The sequence below is a fragment of the Pseudochaenichthys georgianus genome, chromosome 19 (genome assembly GCF_902827115.2).
Source record: "Pseudochaenichthys georgianus chromosome 19, fPseGeo1.2, whole genome shotgun sequence".
Lineage (NCBI taxonomy): Eukaryota > Metazoa > Chordata > Actinopteri > Perciformes > Channichthyidae > Pseudochaenichthys > Pseudochaenichthys georgianus.
Genome location: NC_047521.1, coordinates 17,435,342 through 17,456,964, shown reverse-complemented (window position 1 = coordinate 17,456,964; position 21,623 = coordinate 17,435,342). Strand labels below are relative to the sequence as shown.

The window sequence follows — 21,623 nt, the reverse complement described above, 5'->3', positions numbered from 1 at the left end:
AAACTATGACCCGTTCACCTTCTTTTTAATGCAAAAGATCTGTTAACCAGCCCTCACATCCAGAGTCTTTACATCTTGATATATTTTTACTTAACTTCTGCCCCACAAACTGCCTTTAAAGCCCTCCTGAATGTGTGTGTACATGGTCGGGGGGGTTCAGCGAGGAAGACTCATGGGAAGAAAGGAGAGCGAGAGTGAAAGCAAAAGAAAGAGAGCAGGTACTCTCAGTAGACACTGTGGACCGTTTTGAAAGGAGATGTTTGATTTCCTTTGAAAAGGGCCCATTGCCATGTTGTGGTCTTTAAGCATTCTGCGTTGAGGGTGCCGTCAGTGCTGGGCCCCCTTCCTGTGTTTGGTCTTTTCTGTCTCTGCCTAACTGTCTGTTTGGCTGTCTGAATGTAAGGAGGGGCAGCGCTCAGGATTTGGAGGGGTGGCGGGTTACTCTCGGAGGAAAAGTGGGAAGGAGAGAGGGAAACTGGAGAAGAGTGCTGAGATGTAAAGGAGGGTAGGTGAGGAAGGATGGCTGCTGGCAAAGCTATCCCCATTCAGGTGAGAAAAGGAAAAGCGGGAAAATCCTCGAAAAATAAATACCGGGTTCTAATAATATATCACCACAAGAAAGTTTCAATGCATGTGGTGAAGAAATATAGGCTCAACAGTTACCTCGCTTTAAAGAAAACACGTTAAACTAAGCAATATGGAGCCATCATTAACTGCCTCGTCATTACTATTCTGCTGATGTAATGTGTACACATGAGTAAGCAAACCAAAGACAGTGTGTGTGTGTGTGTGTGTGTGTGTGTGTGTGTGTGTGTGTGTGTGTGTGTGTGTGTGTGTGTGTGTGTGTGTGTGTGTGTGTGTGTGTGTGTGTGTGTGTGTGTGTGTGTGTGTGTGTGTGTGTGTGTGTGTGTGTGTGTGTGTGTGTGTGTGTGTGTGTGTGTGTGTGTGTGTGTGTGTGTGTGTGTGTGTGTGTGTGTGTGTGTGTGTGTGTGTGTGTGTGCGTGCGTACTCACCCTCTCTCTGGCTTTTTGGATCTTCTCACGGTCACTGTGCAGGTTGCTGAGAATCTCCTGGCCCACTTGTTCTGTAAGAGTCAGACGGTGCAGGGTGAGAGGAGTGTGTGTCTGACATTTGCAAACTGACCGTAAAGACGGCCTCACTCCAAACGTAAAAGTTTTAATACATGATGTATTTTTTAAGCAATGTAACTACAGTTTACAACTTTTTATTCTCTGTCTTTCAAATCCGGAAAGTCGGAATAATGTGAACAGAATATTTTATACCTAGATTCACAGATTTGTTATAGAAAACAATTCTTCTCTTTTCACGAGATTCTTTAGTAAATAACATCCAGGGTTGCATCATTCAATTATTTCAGAAACAAAAAGGGAGAACAATTTTCATGTTTACATTTACTTGGGAGTGTTCTGCATGCAGGCCTTGTGCAACTTTCCATTTTTTTAAATTTTATAATTGTTTATGTCTTATAATATATCATATATTAGATTTGTATGCTGCATTGTTGAAGAAGCCTCGGATTCAAGATTTTCATTGCCATAACTGCATTGTACTGTTTCATTTAATTTCATTCATCTTTTAAATATATATTCTTAAAATTCTGAATACCCCAGCACCTTTTCTGCCAGTGGGGTCCAAACAGCCAATGCAATAATCAAGAGGCCATTCTTTTTGAAATGCCTCTCGTCAGTTGTAGATGTAAACACATTAACGCACAGTTATAAAACATCCCCGACAAGGCACCTGACAAGCTCGTCAGTGGTCACTGTCAGCTTCCTGTCCCTTGGGTTTGGGACGAAAAAGAAAGCAGAACAAAATTGAAAATGAATAAGCTGCGGGCGCCCCCCCCCACCACAAACTACTGCTGCCATCAATGTAACCATGCTGCTCCAGCATTAGCGTTTAAAAATGAGGGAGGCTGAGGATGAATCAGGAAAAAAAGGAAAAGAAGTGAAGAATCTTTGCATGGATCAAAGACAGGCTTTCAAGCGCACCAAACAAATCCGGAATAAACAACGCAGTTGCTGACTGTATTACACTACACAGGTGCCGCACACCAAAGGGCCCACGTGCTGAGCCCCTGTTTGGGGGGAGCAGTGCAAAAATGGGCTACATCTGGCAGCTAAACAAGAGAAGAGAGGGAGACATAGAGTAAAAGATAGAGAGACGGAGAAAGGAGATCAGGGAAAAGTAGAAAAAAGAGGAAGCACTGTCAAATGAACGACACTCGTCTCCCATTCATCCCATCCCTTTTACCCCTACACTGTAAGTGACTCAAATGTGTCTCTTCCTGCCTTCATTAATTTCTAATCTGGGACGAGACAGATTGAAGGATACCCAGATTAAACAGTGCAGTCAGACAGTCACATGTGACAAATAGGGCAGATTAAAAGACTGAGTGCAGGTATTAATAACCATAAAAAAAACAAGCCCTCCCCCGTCCCCATTGGAGAAGAACAAGGGATAAACAGGAAGGGAGTTTTTGCCGAATTCTTCTGTTAAACAGACAAATAAGCACATCTATCCATCTCTGTCAAGGCTGTGGCGTTCTCTTTTAAATAAATGAGTGTGACAAGGACTGCAGCAGCAGAGTTTGTATGGCAAGTGCATTATTGGAAAGGTTTGCAACGTGTGAAAAGATGGATGCGTTAGCAGGAGAAAAGGCCTCCGATGATAGCTCAGTCTAAGCACTGAGAAATCATTACACTCATTCCGTTTGTTTATTTTGAAAGCCAATGATGGTTTTGTGAACGTTTAGGTAAAAGGAAATAATGGACAGCCTTGGCAATGAGATATGTTTCAGTGGACGAGAATAGGACCACTGGATTCAGGTCTATTGTAAGATGCTGACGAGTAGCCGAGTGCTTGTGCTGTTTGAAGAATGAAATGAAACCAAGGTTTTAGAAGTGGACTATCAGTATAGACCAGGGGTGTCAAACTCAAGGCCCGGGGGCCAAATCCCGCGACTTCATTTCATGCGGCCCCTCAAGAGATTGCAAAGAATATAATGTTTATTATACGGTTACAGTACATGCCGATTTACAGAAGCACGTTGCCTATAAACTGCATATCCCACAATGCATCTGAAAGTTGCATTTTTTCTCAGAATTTGACCTTTTTTTTCTCAGAACAAGTTTTTTTCTCAGAATTTGACTTATTTTCTTCAAAATATAAATTTTTTCTTAGAATTTTCCTTTTTCTCAGAATTAGATTTTTTTTTAAATCATTTTGTAACATTCTCAGTGAAGAGACTTGCAATGATTTGCCCTAGACTTCTGCTTTCAGACGTAGTATCCGATAATAGTCCAATGCAGAGGCAACAATGTCATACAATACATTATTTTATATATATTAAATATTTATATATGTATTTTGATATATAGTCTTAAAGTTACAACCGGCCCTTTGAGTGCAACCATAATGCTGATGTGGCCCGCGAAGAAATTGAGTTTGACAACCCTGGTATAGACCATAATATAGAACACACAAATGTTTCATGGTAAGATCAGAAAAGTGTACATCTATTTACACGTATGTTTTTGTTCAAAATTGGATAATTATGTTTGGCCCGGGTATTAGAGGCCCAATGCACAGCCTAGATCAAGAGAGAATATGCTATACTCTTCAAAAATCAGAGAAGTGTTATTACACTAGATTTTAAGCAAATTCAGGCCTTTAAACATTTGTATGAGTTAATGGAGGAATAACAGCTAATATCACATTGAAGATATAATGGTCGGTGGCATATTCAGTGGTTCTAAAGAATTAGGGTTAAATATAACCCTATGGAATAAAATATGTCACCATGACTCCTTAAGATGAAAACATTTTCCTTGGCGGTGTTAAGGTCTTTCCCAGGTCTTCCAAAAATCTCTCACCTTTCCAACAAAGGAATGCTTTTGGAGGACTCTCCCCCACCACACCAAGCTATTAAGGGTGTGCATAACATCTCCCAAGGGAAGGCATGGTGTTTATTGTCTTCATCATGTATCTTCCCTTGCATTAGTCATTCTCTGGCATGTATCTACATTTACATTCATCTAATTGAACTCCTGCTGTCCAGTGGTCCGTGTAAAACACCATTAGTTACTGGGGAAAATAAGTTGTTGGGCAACAAATGGTGCAAAATATTGAGCTAAAACCAAAAAATCTATTGGAGGAGAGTAATGACAAGCTCCTCAAGAAACACCTTGCATGACTTAAATGCTATTTCATCATCATCATCAAACACGAGGCTATATATGGGCTTTTCACCCATACTGTCGATGCGACCATAGTGAACTCATATCTCTGGTCTTAGCTCATGTTGATGTGTGGGAACATGTTTGGTAGAACCTGACTTTAAATGGCATGTTGGTGCGTAAGATTTGCAATGTTAACCCTATATGTTCAAGTATATACAGCACAGCAATCGCAATAAATATAGAATTTAGGACTACAACAAAAATGTGGCTTAAAAAGAGAGAAAGGTGGACGGTTGATAAAACCAAAGCAGGAGAGGAGAAATAATGTTGTGTTAATAGCCCTGACTTGTTGCTTGTTAGTGTTTAAAATATTCCCCTCCTGTTTAAATAGCTATTAACAATTTAAATAACCCTGGCCCAGAGGCCTTGCTCTGACTCACTTGTTAAAGATCCCCATCCCCAAAGGTCCATTTAACAAGCCCATTATTCCATTACATTACACTCACACCAGCACCACTGAGCCTTAATCCAACTCATTCCTCTAATCATATGTAACTGTAGAAAAGAATTAGTATAGATAGTCGAAGGCACAAATTAGATTGAGGGGAGAATAAGGTCTGCATCAGGAATTAGACACGGGATTGACATGGCACAGTTTATCTCAGCTCAAACCTGCTAAATGTTTCTAATAATAATACGGTAGACGGAAAATATATTTAATGGACAATTAACTTTACTAGTGCAGAACAATAAACCACCGTAAAACGAGCCAGACACAGTTGGAGAGGAACGCTTTTATATGCTCCGATTCTGGGACAAAGCTGATACAATAAGTTGACAACTTTTCAACAACTTCCTAAAATCTTTTATTTGCCAACATTTCCCCAGTTTAAGTTTACTCAAAAGTTGTTCTGCTTCTCTTAGCTTTGTGTGATAACAGAGAGGCTTAGCTATTTTATTTTACCTTCACATGCTAGAAAGAAAAGGCTAACATAATAATTCCTAATTCTGTGTAAAATGTAAATATTTTATCATGGACAAAACCATGCAGAAAACAAACAACTTTGGTGCCATGAAAAACTTCCACCTCCGTGAACTTTTTTCAGTCCACGACACATTTAATTGGAGGTATCATCTGTTTTATAGGAGCTGTTTCAGAGCAGTTACATACTGTCTAAGGGCTCTTTCTCTATTTCTGAGTTGCATTTTTGCCTTGCTCTCTCCGTCCCCAGAGCCCAAAGGGTACAAGACCTGACAGTGGTGTGCTCTGAGGCTCAGCACAGCTCCTTTTCATTAAGCAGTTGAGACCACTTTTTGAAGGTTACCACACACACTTGTATCCGGACACAAGCCACACACTCTAACAAACGGGGTAGGGGCACCCATGGGAAGATTGAGGAGGAGCCAGATAAATGTTAGACCATACATTTTCTTTCTCTCTCTCTCTCTCTCTCTCTCTCTCTCTCTCTCTCTCTCTCTCTCTCTCTCTCTCTCTCTCTCTCTCTCAATTTCTCTCTCTCAATTTCTCTCTCTCTCTCTCTCTCAATTTCACACACACACAACAGACACAAAGTGTGGCAGTCGACTTATGCCTGTTGCTCCCAGGTGATTAAAGTTACCTATCTTTCTACACTTCCCGAGAAGCTTTTTTACGTCTACAACTGCCTGGTGACATACTTTCATCACCTCCATCAAAGTTGTACCCACACTGGGATGTATTTGTAATGCTGAGCCCACAGGCCATGAGGCTTGCGCCTTCGCACTGAGCATAAAAAGGTGCCAAATGCTAGGTCACAGGGGGGGCATGCAGCATCTGGGGGCTCAACAATGTTATGACAGACTACTTGTAATAATAACAGACAATGTTGCATGTTAATTGGAAACTGTTTCTTCACAGGACAGCAGCAGAGTACATTTAATAAAGTGTCTAGATTCATTAAAGGAAGGGCTCAAAATTGTGATTTTTCCAGAATGGCTTTAGCATTGACTAGTCTTTAACAACACACTGAATAGGTGTATATGATGGTGATGCAGTGGCAGGGTATAAGCACCTTAAAGGCCCAAAACTAGTACTATTCTGGGCAGGAAGAAGCAGAGCCATATGAGTCCATCCTGACTTAGCCCATGCAGCAGCGTTGCATGTGTATGAGTGGTCGTGGGCAGTCAGGGTGGATTTCTGGGGCCTTTCTTCACTCCGCCAGGCTCTGTTTTATTCATCGCCTGCGCCCTGACCCCGCAGAGCTCCTGTTCTGATAAATCACTTCTGATTAAGACAGATCTCAGTTAGTCAGACACTCAACTTGGCCTATTCATCATTCCATAGAAAATATCCCTCTCTCCTCCCCCCCGTCCCTCCCCGGCTCGTTTGCCTGTCCGTCAGACCGAAGCAAAGCGCAAAAAGAAATGTCTGCTGTTTTAAATGGCTGATTATAGACATTTGGAGGATGGAGAGACATAAGAGCGTCTTATGGGTGATGAGACGAAAGTGTAATGGGTATAAATGACCGGGCCTGCAGGAGAGCAGCAGCTAATAGAACCATTTGTTTCAAGCTGAATCGGGGTGGAGAGAACTGAAAGCTATATTTTCCTTCGATTTGAGCTCCCCCTCTTCTTTTCTATTCACCTCAGCCTCAAATCTCAGATCACTTGATTTACATTTCTTTTTAAAGCAAAGTCTCCTTCACCTTCATTCAATGAGAATTGATGAGGCTTGGAAGTGAATAGCTTGCTTTACATTTAGGAAATTACCCGTACCTACACGTCCCCGTGGACAGATTCGCTGACATGGCCACTCGGGTTGGTTTGTAACAATGTCAACTGAATATTTTATGGGTAATTACCAACAACTCAGTTGTTTAAGAGAATAACTTTTATGCAAAGATGTGTTATTATAAACTACAGCTAAATCATAATGCTGTGCCAAAGCCTCTAGACAGCCACAAAGCTATTGTGTTAAAATGTCTAACAAACCCGATTAAATTAACCTGAACGGCAGGAGGGGTGAGAAGCAGGAGGGGTGAGGGGAGAATGAGGGTTTCTACGAGCAAATTGCCTGGACTTAATCAACCAGTCTTACTGAACCATCCAAATGAAAACTAATGGACTTGGGTGCTTGCTGTGATTGCCCCACAAGCAACAATGTGGGAGCGGGAGCATTGCTTTCTGAGGTCTTCAATTAAAAAACAGGGAATTACTACAGTCGACTGGTCAGCCCATACACCTATTCTACGCATATCCCGATTGGTCAATTGAGCGGACTTATTAATTCCATTTCCAGTGCTGGGGAAATTATTTTTTATGAAATGAACTTGGTCAAAATTGTATAAAAAAATGAAGTGTAGAATTAAAACTCATTTTCGAATGAGTTAATTTGTATATGCATTATTCATAGTGGTGACATTTGTGTCACACAATTGTGCTGGCCATGTAGTATCTAAAATATAAAAAAATAAATAGTGCCTGAATAAAAAACAAAACAAACATTAGTAAGTCAAACTTTATTCAATAAAGTTAGATTGTAAGTGCATTAGTATGCAACTTAAATAATTAGATGTTATTATTAGCTGAGTAGCTGTATAAATAATGGTGCCACACCACATGAGCATTGTAATAACATAATGACCATATCTAAACCAAAGGTCAAAGTCATGTAAATAAAAACACAACAGACCTCAGCAAAGGAACATTTCATAAAAGCATATTCAGTTGGATTTAGAAGAGAAACACATTGAGCCAATTTGAGCTCAACCAACGATGCCAAGATGGATAGAGACTAAAATGTAGGAGAGAACAACATGTCAGTTGGTCCTAATCAAACACAACGTCTGATTTAAAATCCGCCGGTGGAACCGACGGAGGAGAAAAGTTTGCCAGTTTCTCGGAAATGGACTCGGGGAAGATGTAAAGAGGAGGAGGGAAGAAGAAAGCGAAAACTTGACGTTTCTCTGGTTCATTTCCAACAGTTTAGGAGCACTAATCATCACATTACTGTTGATTAAAGGCTTTCACGTCTCTAATCAGAAAGTTGACAGGCAGATCAAAGAGCGAAACACACATTTCTTGCCTTTTAATTATCTGTACAACACCATACCTCGGGCAGCTCTTCCCTGCCCATCTCCTCAAACTCAGCGAAAGACTGCAAAAGGAGATCTAACACTCCTCAGCAGTTCATTATCCAATAAAATGGAACATGGGGGAGAGAAAACACACACACACACACACACACACACACACACACACACACACACACACACACACACACACACACACACACACACACACACACACACAATTACACGCATCTGCACACAAAGCTTTAAGGCTTTCTGATTAGTGAAGACCTGGGGGAGGCCTGAAGTCTTCTTTATTAACATGTCCCGAATTGGAACACCTTAATTATGTTTGTCAAAATCGGACGCGGCGTCAAGCTCATTTGCATGTTTTGACAAGGCCTGTTGGGAGCCTCTCTCTATATTTCCCTCAGAGTGCTAGGAGTATTTAGCACTTTTCAACACTGACTGATAATAGCTTCTTGTTGCTAAATGAATGAAATAACTTGTGAGATGTACTTTGTTGGCTTTGACCGCCTACTGTTTTCGAGTTAAAAGGTCAAATGGATGGGTATGCTGAGAGAGGTTCATACAAAAGAGCCACTAGACTTTTTAAACAAGCTTGATCGCCTCTCTTGTTCAACCTGATGACGAGTTGACACCTTCTGGAGCTTAATTGTTCCTAAATAGCTGTTTGGGAAACATTTGGCACTGTTCTGGAAAGACCTACTTGTTCCGTAGCACATCCAATACTACAAGAGACTGCTACCTGACTCATGATCACATCCTATTTGGATAAAAGAAAGCAATGAACAACTTCCTCCCTTCCCCCATTAACAGTACTAATTGAATCTTTGTTACGTCGATGATATGTAAAACAAGTATGGTTGAAAACAAACAAACAATCTGTGGGGACACAGGACTGTCGGAAGCAATTTAGCAAAGGAGAAAAAGGAGGGCATTAAAGCGATACATCAAACATTAGCCTGAATGGAAGCCGCAGGCCATTAGAAGTGGTTGCACCGACAGGATCTGACGGTTGGAAACACTTAAAAATTATTTTTCCAAAACTTTGAATTAATTATACTCATACAGTAAGCGGGAGAAGAGCTTGCAAATCACAACACAAACGAAGACACAGCTAGGATTAGTGTTGAAGCTGGCTGCAGAATGACAGGTGGCATCACGGAGGCCAGTTCAATATCTGTGAATGAAGCTCTTGTTTATATTCGGCTAAATCTAAGTTTGATTATGAAACATATCGCCTAGTTAGGAATTGAAAAGATTGAAGTGAAAGAGCAAGTAGGAAAGGAAGGAGGAAGAAAGTATAAAGACAAGAGGAAAAGGGAAATAAGGAAGAAAGTGAGCAAGGAAAAAGGAAGGAAAGGAGGACAATGAAGGTAAGGAAAAAGGTAGGAAGGAAAGAATGGAAGACAGGAAGGAAAGAAAATAGGAAGGGAAAGAAAGGAGGGAACGAAAGTGGAGAGAAGTAAGTGAGCAGCTAAGAATTATTAATCGTGCCAATCAACCAATCAAGTGGCTTGTTTCAAGAGACTAATCAGATGGCTTGTTTCACCTGTTTAACCAAATGTGGACTTCCGTGCAAAGTTAGCACAGTTTTCACTTTTATAATTAACTTTTGGCTGCATTTAACTTTTGTCTAATAATAATAATAATAATAATAATAATAATAATAATAATTTAAAGGTTTAAATTTGAATCTTACTGATCACTCTTAATAAATTGCATTTTTCTGCATTCCCTGAGGTGGTTGAGTTGATGAATAAACACAGCTGATCAGAAATATGGACTAAACGAACTAAGGCTAACTAACTAAGAGTGCGCAGTAAATCTCTTTAACATTAAGGATGGAAATGTTTGTTTATCCTTCGCGGCGACAGAGATACTTGTCGTGTATGGGAGGATTGAATATAAAATGATCCTTTATGCATCAACTCAACATTTTATGTGCGTTTTTTTTGTAGCATGCATTAAGTTCTTTTAAAAATGTACTGCCACAGTCACAGTGCCCCTCTTATGCACAAAACAATTAATCAAATTCTCTTGGGCAAATTCAAGGTGCTCTGACAATTTTATTTGAGCGAGCAACAGTGAAGCTTGTTATCCGAACACTGCGTCATTGTGTCTTCTCCGACAGACAGCACAAACACAAGTGTGTGTTTTACTTTAGGGTAATACCACCGCACTTCCCTGGTCTAGTAAAGGGACAATAATACTGCCATTATAGGGAGAATACGAAGCACAGAGGGAACTCACAAAAGAGAGATGCATCATGCGCCTCAATCAACAATGACCGGGGCCACAGAGTTGAAGGCAGATTATTGTCAGCTTCCACTGTGAATACAAAACATGACACGACATGTGAGGGCTTGTCGAAGCTATTGCATATAGTGTACATTGTTTATGTCTACCTACTTTACGTTGTTCCCGTAAAACATAGACAATTCTATCCTTCAGAAATTCTCCTTGAACACCTCGTCTTAGAAAGTTAACTTATGAACAATAGAAAGATCCCTTATAGCGAGATATACTAGTGAAGAACAATAAATATGATTTCTATGATTCACAGTGAGGCAAAGTGCAAATAAAGAAGAAATATAAAGTATGAAAACAAGCACAATCACTTATTTTGACCAAACTAAAATGCAGTACCCATCATTTCCTTATTCAACAGTTTAGGCAAAAGGCAACTTCAAGTCGTTGCTTTAATAGTGACCAAAACGGCCTGCCGATTTTAAATGCCATTTTATAATGTGTGTCCGCGGCACTATTTCTTAATGCTCTAATTGTCTTTCATTTTTGTAAAGCACTTTGAATTGCCTTGTGTTGAAAGGTGCTATATAAATAAACTTGCCTTGCCTTGTGTATTGTCTGAAATCTGAAATATATGTATCCAAATGTTGGCATATATTTATACTGAAGTATCGGATATGTGACATAGCTAAAGGTGAATAACACATGGATTGAAATTGTACTAAATATAATATAACTATGTATCACTGCTGGGTGCTAAGCTGTCTCCTGTTCCTCATCATTAGCTAAAACAGGCTTAAGTGAATACCCAACACGTCTGCCACCATCTTCCACACTAATGAAGCATATCTAAGTTTTGAGACATGGCAGAACTAATTTAATCTACCTTCCAAAGGGCCTTAGTGCCATCAAATTAATTATTCATAAAGGACATGATATTACAACTCAATTGTCAACTCATTAGCTAGCCCTTTTTTTTAACCTCCCCCTGCCTGTCGCTCTCTTTTGTCTTCAACTGTTTTTCTATTAAAGCAAGTCCTTCACTTTTAATCTATAACTGAGCAATGTACATAGTCATTGAAGCTCCTGAACAAAATGATTGTATCCTTTTTTTGTGTTGTGAAGTTTGCAGATAAAAGTGACAATTGGGTAGGGGAAGGTTTCTACGATTGTCTTGTTATAAGGTATGCCGATGGCGCCAGCTTTACCATAGAGATTAAAGACACAAAGGAAGTCATCAAGACTGTTATAACAAAACCTTAGATACATTTAGTTTTCCCTTATGAATAATAAATGCCATATGTCAAAGCTGATGGTGGTGTTTAGATAGTTTTGCCATGAGGAGGTGGGGACAAATGTATTTTACACACAGCAGTTCTTTTAGCTAGGTGTCATTTTCTCTTCAGGGGTAGAATGATGGTATGCGACCCTGCCATGACTGACAGGAACAGCAGCAGCCAGGCATAGCTACAACACCCTATAGCGAGACACTAATACGTATATGCTGATTCCTCATGAGTATGAGGACCCTCCGTGTAAATCAGCATGAGGCCCACACGGCCTGGAAACCAAAACAACAAATAATCGCCAACAAGTATCCATGCGTGAATAAAAACTCTGCATACAAGATCAATCCAAGTCATGAAACACTTTTTTTGCACTTCAAGTACACATGCAGACCACCCACCACACGGGTGTATAACAGCTCTGCAGGAGGTCAGAGGAGAAGATGTGGTGTTACGAATATTAGGCTAGAGATACTAAAGAAATCAAATAGCCAAAGTCAGCCACAGAGGAGCGTCTGTTTTCATTGCAAGATTAGAACATTTCTGGATAGACTAGCAGGTGGCAGTAGTTTCTTTGTCCCTTGACTAACAGTGTTCTCACAGTTTTAAATAAGGGGTGGATGAGAGATTTATAGAGCTCAATATGTAAGTCTATGTGCAGATGAGAGATTCAAAACAACGTTTTTGACCAATAATAGCGTTATGTAGAAGTGTTTATTGAGGTGTTATGTTATTCCAAGTATACGGTTGGTTAACAATGTACCATCAAAGGCAAGGGTAAAGAAGACGTAGGAAACATGATTGAAAAACCTTTTCCACGAGAAAGGAAAAACATTCAACATATTTGTTCAAACTCAAGGACACATGCATTTTTGTCAGAAACAGCAGATGTAAACATAAATGTTGTTTACAAGAAACCACCACAAGGCACCTTTAACTTGAATAGACTTTGTTTTCCTTTTGGAAAGCGCATTGACATGGAAACTAGCATAATATATGTTTGGCGGCACTACCTTTAGGTTACTTTCAATGTGTGACACATACAGTATGATTAGACACGAGGACATTAAAAGAGTTTTCTTTTGAGAGATTAAAATGTTTCCCAAGGTGAGCAAGTACTTTTATGTAATACAAATGTAGTGTTGTCAAGGACCAGTTATCATAAAGTGGAAAGTATTTGAATGTAAACCAATGTTAGACACTGCGCTGGCTATATAAATATGAACAGCATTTTGTATACTGATACATTTTGAATAAATTAGAAGGTTAATAAGGTTCTGTATATTTGCCAATAGTTGAATATCAGCCAAATAAAGACACTCTATTGGCAGTCCATCTCCAGCGAACATTATCTGCATGAGAGATAGGATGTGATACAGCGCAGCCGTGACAGCGGGCAGCCTCTGCATGCTCCGTCCCCTGATTGTAATTGAGGCCGACGCGTGACAGCCCCCCATGTGCCCTCTCTGCAGTGGCCCGGGGCAGAGGCCGTGCTGACAGAGGAGGCACCCGAGACAGTGGCACAGGGTCCTGGCCTGGCACGGCCATAGCATGGTACCCTTAGGGGCACTGACCCCCCTCTCCCTCTCAACCCACCACAACTTTCGCTGCCTCACCTTTGTCACCAGGCATCTCGGAGGCTAACGAGAGGGCAGGCGAGACTGCTTAGCAATTCCACCACATCCGTTGGCTGGGTATGCAAGCAGCTCCTTTTTCCTCTCTGCCCTCCGTGTCTCCCCCCCCCCCCTCACCCCTGCTCCGAGACCTTTGGTGAAATAAGTGTCAGCCTGAAGAGACAGGCACTCATCAACACTTTATACCTGGGAGGTATATTAATGCTGTGATGGCTTGCAAGAGGAAAGACAAAAAAAGCTTTGTCCTCGTAGAGAGAGATAAAGGACAAAGCCTTGGACAACTTTTGAGGATGTTAACTTTGCCGCTGTTAATGTGGATATAATGTGAAAGGTAAAATAAAGCATAAGACAGAAGCAGAGACCGAATGTTATCTTACATCCAGTATAGTTGTATCTCGAAGGACACGGGATATACTAATAATTGGTCATGTGTTTTTAAAAGGAAGCTATATTTATATAAGGTTTCTCTTGATCAATAAGAGACTGAGAACGAAAAAGGAATATGTTGGAGAGAGAGCGAGGGAGTTGCAGGGAGATAAAGACCGAGAAGAAGTCTTCGTTTCTCTGAACAGAAGCTCCCCACCAGGATCCGAGTTACGAATGAAACTTCACATCCACAACAAGTGGAGCTGGAAGCCTACAGGGGCCTTCTGGTATCCAGCCAGAGATACATAATTAAAAGAACACGGAGAGGGAGCAATGTTTTTACCAATGTTTTCATTAGACCAAGTTAACAAGTCTCCCACAAGACCCGCAGACAACAGGCAAGGAAGTAGATGGAATAGGAAGCTGCCTATTGGGGTCTAAAACTCTGTTCAAGAACTCTTCAAATTAGCGCTGGTCTGTGCATCTCTCCTTTCCGCCATAGTGTTACAGTTTATTAAAAACATTTAATTTTGACAGATAGAAAAAAAGCATGGGCCTGCTTTTTCATGATATTCTCCCTCTTTTCCCCAACATCCAGGCTTAAATTAGCCAGGATTTTTAAGATCAGGGACTGTTTTTTAGGCTATGAAAAATGGATTAAATGAAGAGGAAGTCTGGCCTAATGAGCTCCCTGGGCTACGGAGCAGCAGGGACTGAGAGTGGAAAGAAGGGAGACGAGGCAAGCCTTTGAGGAAAAAGGGGCCGCAGCCATGCCCAAAGTGTGCCAGCTTCTCCTAGCTTTAGCGCCAATGGCACAGACGGCACCTGGGCAAAGCCTGGCCACCCTTGTCCCGTGCCAAAGAAGAAGAGAGGCAGAGCAGCAAGTTTGTGTTGAACCTGAAAGTTCTTTGGCTCTATTTTTTGTATTTGAAGTGCTTTTATATTTGTATTTTTGACATTTGATGGTTCAGTTATCGAATGGGAAAAGAAAAGATTCTTTATAGATTTTCTGCCTATAGATGCCCTTTTATTAGTAATATAAGCAGGAAACATGAACCAGTATAAAAAAGAGTCTTCCAAATTCAAAATAACTGCTACAAATCTCATTGAAACGGCTCAACAGAGTGGTGAGTCAAAAAGATTAATTGCAACATGAACCTATTATATACCAATATAAAGGCCAGATCCTCACAAAGTTTGAAACAAATCCTATCACAACAACTGTATAGGTGTTCACCCACACAACTTGGAATTTAAGATGCGGCCCATGTTTTCATTTTCTTACAGACATTTTTACTTTCAGTTTCAACTTTTTGTATATTGTCGATACTAAGTAAAGTAAAAAAATGTCATACATGACACATAAAAGAAGGTGTTTGATTAATTTAATGAGATTAAAGGGTAATCTGAACCCGAGAAATGATCTGACCTTTCTAAAATACAACATTTTCTGTCGGAAATAAACGTAAGTGAATACTATTTTTATGGTTTTTCATGGCAACCTTAGTTAGTTTAAGAATATTCGCTTATTGTAATGAAAATCAATTGCATACAGTACTACAAAATAAAAGTCATGAGTTACAGAAATAAAAGCTAAATGAACACATAAAGATGTATTTGGAAGTCATAATCTCGCAGTAAAACAACTTTTCCATCCTTTCAGTTATCATATATTTTGCCATTTATTTTGGCAAGGACACTAAACCAGGCAGGATGCCAACGACCATGGGACACACTGGGACAGGCCAAGTCTTTATGCACAAGGAATGTCAACAACTGTCCACGGCAGTGAAAAAGAGGGGGTGGGGTCAAAAGAGGGGGAACAGAGAGGAAGGGGCGGAAAGAGGAAGGAATTACAGGCAGGTAGTGGCTCCTGGATGCCTGCCAAAACAAAGGAAGAGGGGCAAAGAAAACAAAATAAGGACAGACAAAGATCCTTCACTCACCTTTAAGAGGTACGAGTCAAAAAGAGAAGAGGGAGACAGACAGAGAGACAGCGAAGAACAACAGCTATAAGAGAGGATAGGAAGGAGGGGGGGCACATTCTTCAGCTACTTTTCCTGACAGCGATTAGAACCTGTCAGAGCCTCTCAACCTGCCACTCCTCTGCGCTCATACAGTAGGAGGCCTGTCATTACAAATAGCCCAGATTAAAATACCACACTCCTGGGGCATGGGCCTTGACCTCCACCTACCCCACATTGCCACATGTCTACCCACACAGTTACCCACCCTGCCGGAAGGGAGGGAGGAAAGAAAGAGGGAGGAAGGTCAGAAAGGGTAAGAGACGAGGAGAAATGGATAAAGAGTAATGGGATGGTCGGTAATCTGACCTAAAGAAAACACAACGACGGAAAAGATAGAATGGAGGAATGACAAGAAGAAGCCAGAAAGAAAAGAAATATTACAAGATGACGAATGACTTGAAATCCATGCTTGAAGTCGCATGTTGAAATCTGGAACCAAATTCTGCATGTGCATTCTCTCCTGGGATCGTCTATCCATTTATACTATCCTTCGTATCTCACACGGCTTATGAATAAACAGTGTTTTATTTGTTTACAGGGTATATATTTTAATTTCTGTCAGATTTAGTGTTAGTTAGACTTCATAAAACAACAAAAGAGGGAACTGAACATACAGCTAATGATATGTTTGAAGTGCTAGATAGTTCTTTCACACTGCAGTTTGATGAGGCTAATGGTAACAAAGCACTGAGATGTGCTATAGGTTTTTCAGCTCAAGCCTCCTGTGCACGTCGACTTGTATCTTCGTGCCAGGTAGACATATGCAAACAGAGAATAATGAGTCCAACGTGTCCCGGATCTATCTGGTGCCAACGTGAATCGTCTGTCCTGACACTGAAAAATGACCTATCTCAGCAAGATTTGGAGGGGGGCCAGTGTGTGTGACAGTCACCAGCACCGTGCTGACAGCCCAATAGAGAGAAGAGGAGGAAGGCATCATTAGGATCGCACACACAAATACACAAAACATCAGCGCACAAATATTCATGTACGGAATCCTCGCGTACACTCCATCAGACATGGGGAAATGTGTGCATGCCTGCTTGCACCGCAAAAAGAAAGAAAACATCTCTCGACTGATATTTCTACCTCAAACAGAGCATGAAGTTGTGGCCGCTGTCATGTCACAGTGGCAAGCACACTGTGGCAGAGCCAGGCAGGGCTAAACACACCCCAAACAGACAGGAAACTGATTACAGTATATGACATGTTAGTAATACATAGCCTTAATATGAACATAAACACATGACTGAGCGTAACTCCACAGAGCATGACAGAATATAACACACACATCACTGCCAGGACATTTTATTAAAATAGATTAGCTTGACATTACCTGACAGTCTTGCAAGCTAAACATCAATGTCCATATGGTGTCATAAAAAGAAGCACCTGCAGTGTGTTGGAAACCAATTCAAATCAGTGTGAATACCTTTGGTGGCTCTAATGAAAGACAGAAATGGAAAATTAACCCACCGGGACTGATGCCAAATACATCAAATTAGATCTTGGCCTCAAACTCTTTTTCTAAATAGCAGAACAAATATCTTTGATACATGGACAGCATGAGAAGACTGGCCTGACAACAGCATTAGCTCACCATGATGAATTTAAATGAGCAAACTTGGGGAGTTGACAGGCGAGTTTTGCTCACGAGAGCCCGTCTCTTGAGAGGAGATGACAACTGAATGATGAGCAATTAGGCCCATCACTTGTTTATTTGTCCAAACAAGGGCTGATGCTGACAAACAACAGGGATAAAAGCAAACCTAAAATGAACGTTTTTAAATAAAATTATCCACAAAGTGAATAATAATAGAAATAAGAAGATAAGATAAGAATATTTACTGCAAGACAGAACAAAATAAAAGGACTGCTTCAAGCCGAACCGGACCTTTCCTGAGACTTGTTTTGACCCAACGAGCACCAGAAATATTCTAATGTCTGAAAGGAAATTTGTGGTAATGTGTGTTTTTATTCCTGCCAGAAACAGTGAGAAACTTGGACTTGTGTATAATATGTGGCTTGGGTTCCTATCCTGTTGGCTCGTTCTGTATTGCTCATTACAGAATAGGAAGCGAGGGAAGGACAGTGGGATGATGGATACGAGGAGGTGACAGAGGAAGACAGAGATCTCCAGTGACATGTTGAGACATAAACAGCTGAGTGTTATGTGTGCACCAAGCCATGTTGCTGTGAGTTAGGCTTACAGCGAAGATGTCTGAGACGGGGGAAACTAAATCTGAGGAAATGTTATGACAGACAACCTGCACTCTGAGGCAAGTTGTCAAGTGGTCACTGCCAAGGAATTGGTCCTTTTTATTGCTGACTTTTAGCTATGCTAGGCAGAAATCATTCTCAGGCTATTCTTCATGTTGAACATTCTGTGACGCTAATAAAGTTACAAGACAGCTAACGTTTTTTTAACATTTGTTGATTTTTACAACTGGAAAACTGACAATATTTCCAAAAGATCAAAAATGATGGGAGTTTATAAATCCGAAAAGTGGCATGACCTCAATCTCAATCTTTATTTATTTATATAGCACATTTAAAACAACCTTCGGCTGACCAAAGTGCTGTACAGGGCAGGCAGTAACTACAATAGTGAATAACCCAATGGGAGTACGATAATAAAAACAATAATTAAAAACATAATAAAAAGCACAATAACTAGAAACATATAAAAAATAAATAAATAAAAAACACATACAAATATAAAAATGTAATGCTCAACTAGTATTAAAAGCCAGTGCAAAGAGGTGAGTTTTTAGCTGGGATTTAAAAAGTTCAATAACAGAGGCGAGTCTGTTTGCAAGTCAGATGACCTCAAGACACTGCATTGAATTTCTACGTAGAGGCGGGAACACCGCATCACATCCTACACCCTATTGTCTCCACTCAGGTCGTGCTCTCCAAAAAAAGTACTTAAAAAAAGCACCTAATTAAAATAACAAACAAAACCCCTGACTGAAAGCTGCACAGTATATCATACCTAGACTGTACAAGCGCATAATGTATAATGTATAGGCCGCTCGCCCACCACACGTGAAAAATATGTACATATTCCAAAACAATGAGGTGGTACACAAGTGGAAGTGGAAAGAGGGAGAGGGAAGGAGTGTGAGTGTATGCAGACAAACTCCTGATAGTGACCCCGTACCTCATCTCCAGGGCATAAATAAACATGTGTGTGTGAGCGCGCCTGTGGATTATAATCAGAGAGAAAAGGGAATCAAATTTATTCTGCAGCTGTCATTAATATTTCAAGGCCGTTACTGTTGCCCATGTGAAAGAGCATGAATGATTAATTTAGACATCACCTCTGTCACAATCCCTTACCAGGCCTGGCCCATGATCCACCTTTGAGAATAGTAAACAAAAGGTGGGTTCTCCCTTGTTTTTGTTGTGGTCGGGTTTGGGCTGTTCCTGTCTGGAGAGTATACTGTATGTGGTGGTGGTGGTGGGGGGGTGGGGGGTAAGGTGCTGTGTTGTGTTGTGGGACAAGTTGGTTGTCTTTGTGGTTTAGCTGTGACATTCAGGTGTACAGTTGCTTGGTGTGGGGACAGATCCACAACTGGGAGCTAAAGTTGTAGTAGGATCACGCGTGAGTAAGGAGCTTATGTGCACAGCAGTGTGTGTGCCTGTCAGGATGGTGCAGATGGCTTCTTATTCACGATGTATAAAGAACTCTCACAGGAGTCTAGCGATTCAAAAACTAGGAGTACACGACATGGAATTGCCAATAATTACCTGCTTCTCAAGGACGATACTAATAAGATCACCTATATTTTCGCATATTTTTATTAAAAAATGTTTATGCAAATTTAAAGGGTAAAAAGGCTAAAGGCTATGCCGGGATGTTTGATTTAATATGCTATAGCTCTAAAGCTAACAGTCATTGTTAACAAATAGAAAAAGTTCTTGAAATGTTCACTTATTTTTTCTGGTTAGGTACCCTTGATGAAAAATGTATATCACAATTTGCAATCATGTTGTCTTCCTTTGAACCGTGGTAATCGACCACATGTCTGGCTCTCTAGTCAGTGTGCGTGCTTGTTTTTCATTTCTTCTCTTTTTTTATTGGCAGACCGCAAACCAACTTCAAAAGTGCATACTGCCACCTACCAATTGGCGTGTGTAAAGACTGCGCCTGTTAAATCAATAAAAACTATTTGGCGCTGAATAGCCAACTGATAATATATTGGCTATAATTGTATTATCGGAATCATATTGAATCATATAAATGTCCCGTTATCCTATAATTTGTTGCCATGCAACACCGCTGTTAATGCCCTGTAAATGTGTTTCTCGATGACAAAGCTCAAGATGACAGCATCGTATTCCACACACAAACCATTAGTCTGCAAACCAGGTACATTAATAGCCCAAACACTGTGACAGGCACACGTTTACACCCTTATTCCAAGTCAATGGATGAGCATTTTAGCTTCTGATGGATGGGGAGGCAACCGCGAGGTCCTATCAGACTGACATGTGCCCCATACCTGTGTTTTTGATTTGTGTTTGCACTTTGTGTGACACTTGTCTGACAAGTGGAGATCACAAGGAGACAGGAGCCATCTATCAGACCGCGGATGCCACTGCTGCCGCCTCCAAGGCCTGAGGGCGTGGTGTCTACGTCTGGGTGTGTGTTAGTGTGTTTGTGAGTGTGTGAGAATAAAAGTACGTTTCTGTAGAGTCGATATTTGTCTTCTAGAAAACTATTGACTGTGTTTTTACGAGACAGCAAAATCACAAGGTTTATTTATGTATTGAATATCATATATTAAGTGTTAATGAGTATGTGTGTATGTGTTTTTGTGTGTGTGTGAGTTTGCGTGTGCATGTGTGGCTACCTGCTGAGCAGTAAGCCCAGAGGGGCAAAGCGAGGAATGATGACACTGATGCGATGTGTTGGCATGTGCCCTCGGGTGGTTTTGGTGTGGTTGTCATTTTGTTGTTTCCGTACAGCTCCCCCTTCGTCATACCCCGCATTATTCAAATAACGCGCTTTAAAGTTCTATAAATAAATAATGATTTCTCCACTCGATGGATTGATGAACAGTGATGGAGAAGTATTTGTGTTTATTCTTGTTTTTCCACAGATTTCATATTGTTTGGACAAAGTCTTTGACAGGCATTTGTCTCTTGGGAGATCGAGCTTACGGGGAAAAGGAGTGCTGGGTTAGAAAGCTGCTATCTTGCTGAGCTGTATGTGTGTATATGTGTATATGTGTGTGTGTATGTGTGTGTGTGTGTGTGTGTGTGTGTGTGTGTGTGTGTGTGTGTGTGTGTGTGTGTGTGTGTGTGTGTGTGTGTGTGTGTGTGTTTTTTTTAAATTGTTATCTGCATAAACTAGCTGCGTCCGTCAATATCTTGAAAGAAACAACCGTGCGTCAAAAGGTCAAACTTAACAAGAAGAGCAGAAAGATACATTATACATGATACGCAATACAATGTAGTAAAAAACACACACACTTTCTCTAAGACACACACATGAAATGACACACACACACACACAATGGAAATGAACATTATAGAAGATTACATATGGGATGATGGGCTCCTGAACTTTTCCCTTACATATATACATGTTACAACGCCACATCCCTTTCTCTAAACACATCTCCATAGCTTATGGGACCTGAGGGGGTCAATATGCATCTAAAACTTCCTTGTCTTTCCCCAGAAAAAATAAATGTGTGGGACTTGAAAGCAGCGGCAACTCGCTGACTTTCTTCTCTATAGTTCCTTAAGCCAATGCAGATCAATACACAGCCAT

General features: G+C 40.7%; 1 protein-coding gene across 5 annotated transcripts in view; it reads right to left on the bottom strand.

The window, feature by feature from the left end:
- vti1a (vesicle transport through interaction with t-SNAREs 1A) overlaps positions 1 to 21,623 on the bottom strand; it is a 112,479-nt gene that overhangs the window by 42,148 nt on the left and 48,708 nt on the right. For all 5 annotated transcript variants that reach the window (XM_034107542.2, XM_034107543.2, XM_034107540.2 and 2 more), the window contains one exon: positions 1,014 to 1,084. In XM_034107542.2, coding sequence (XP_033963433.1) covers positions 1,014 to 1,084 — 71 coding nt within the window. The remainder of the gene's footprint in view (positions 1 to 1,013; positions 1,085 to 21,623) is intronic.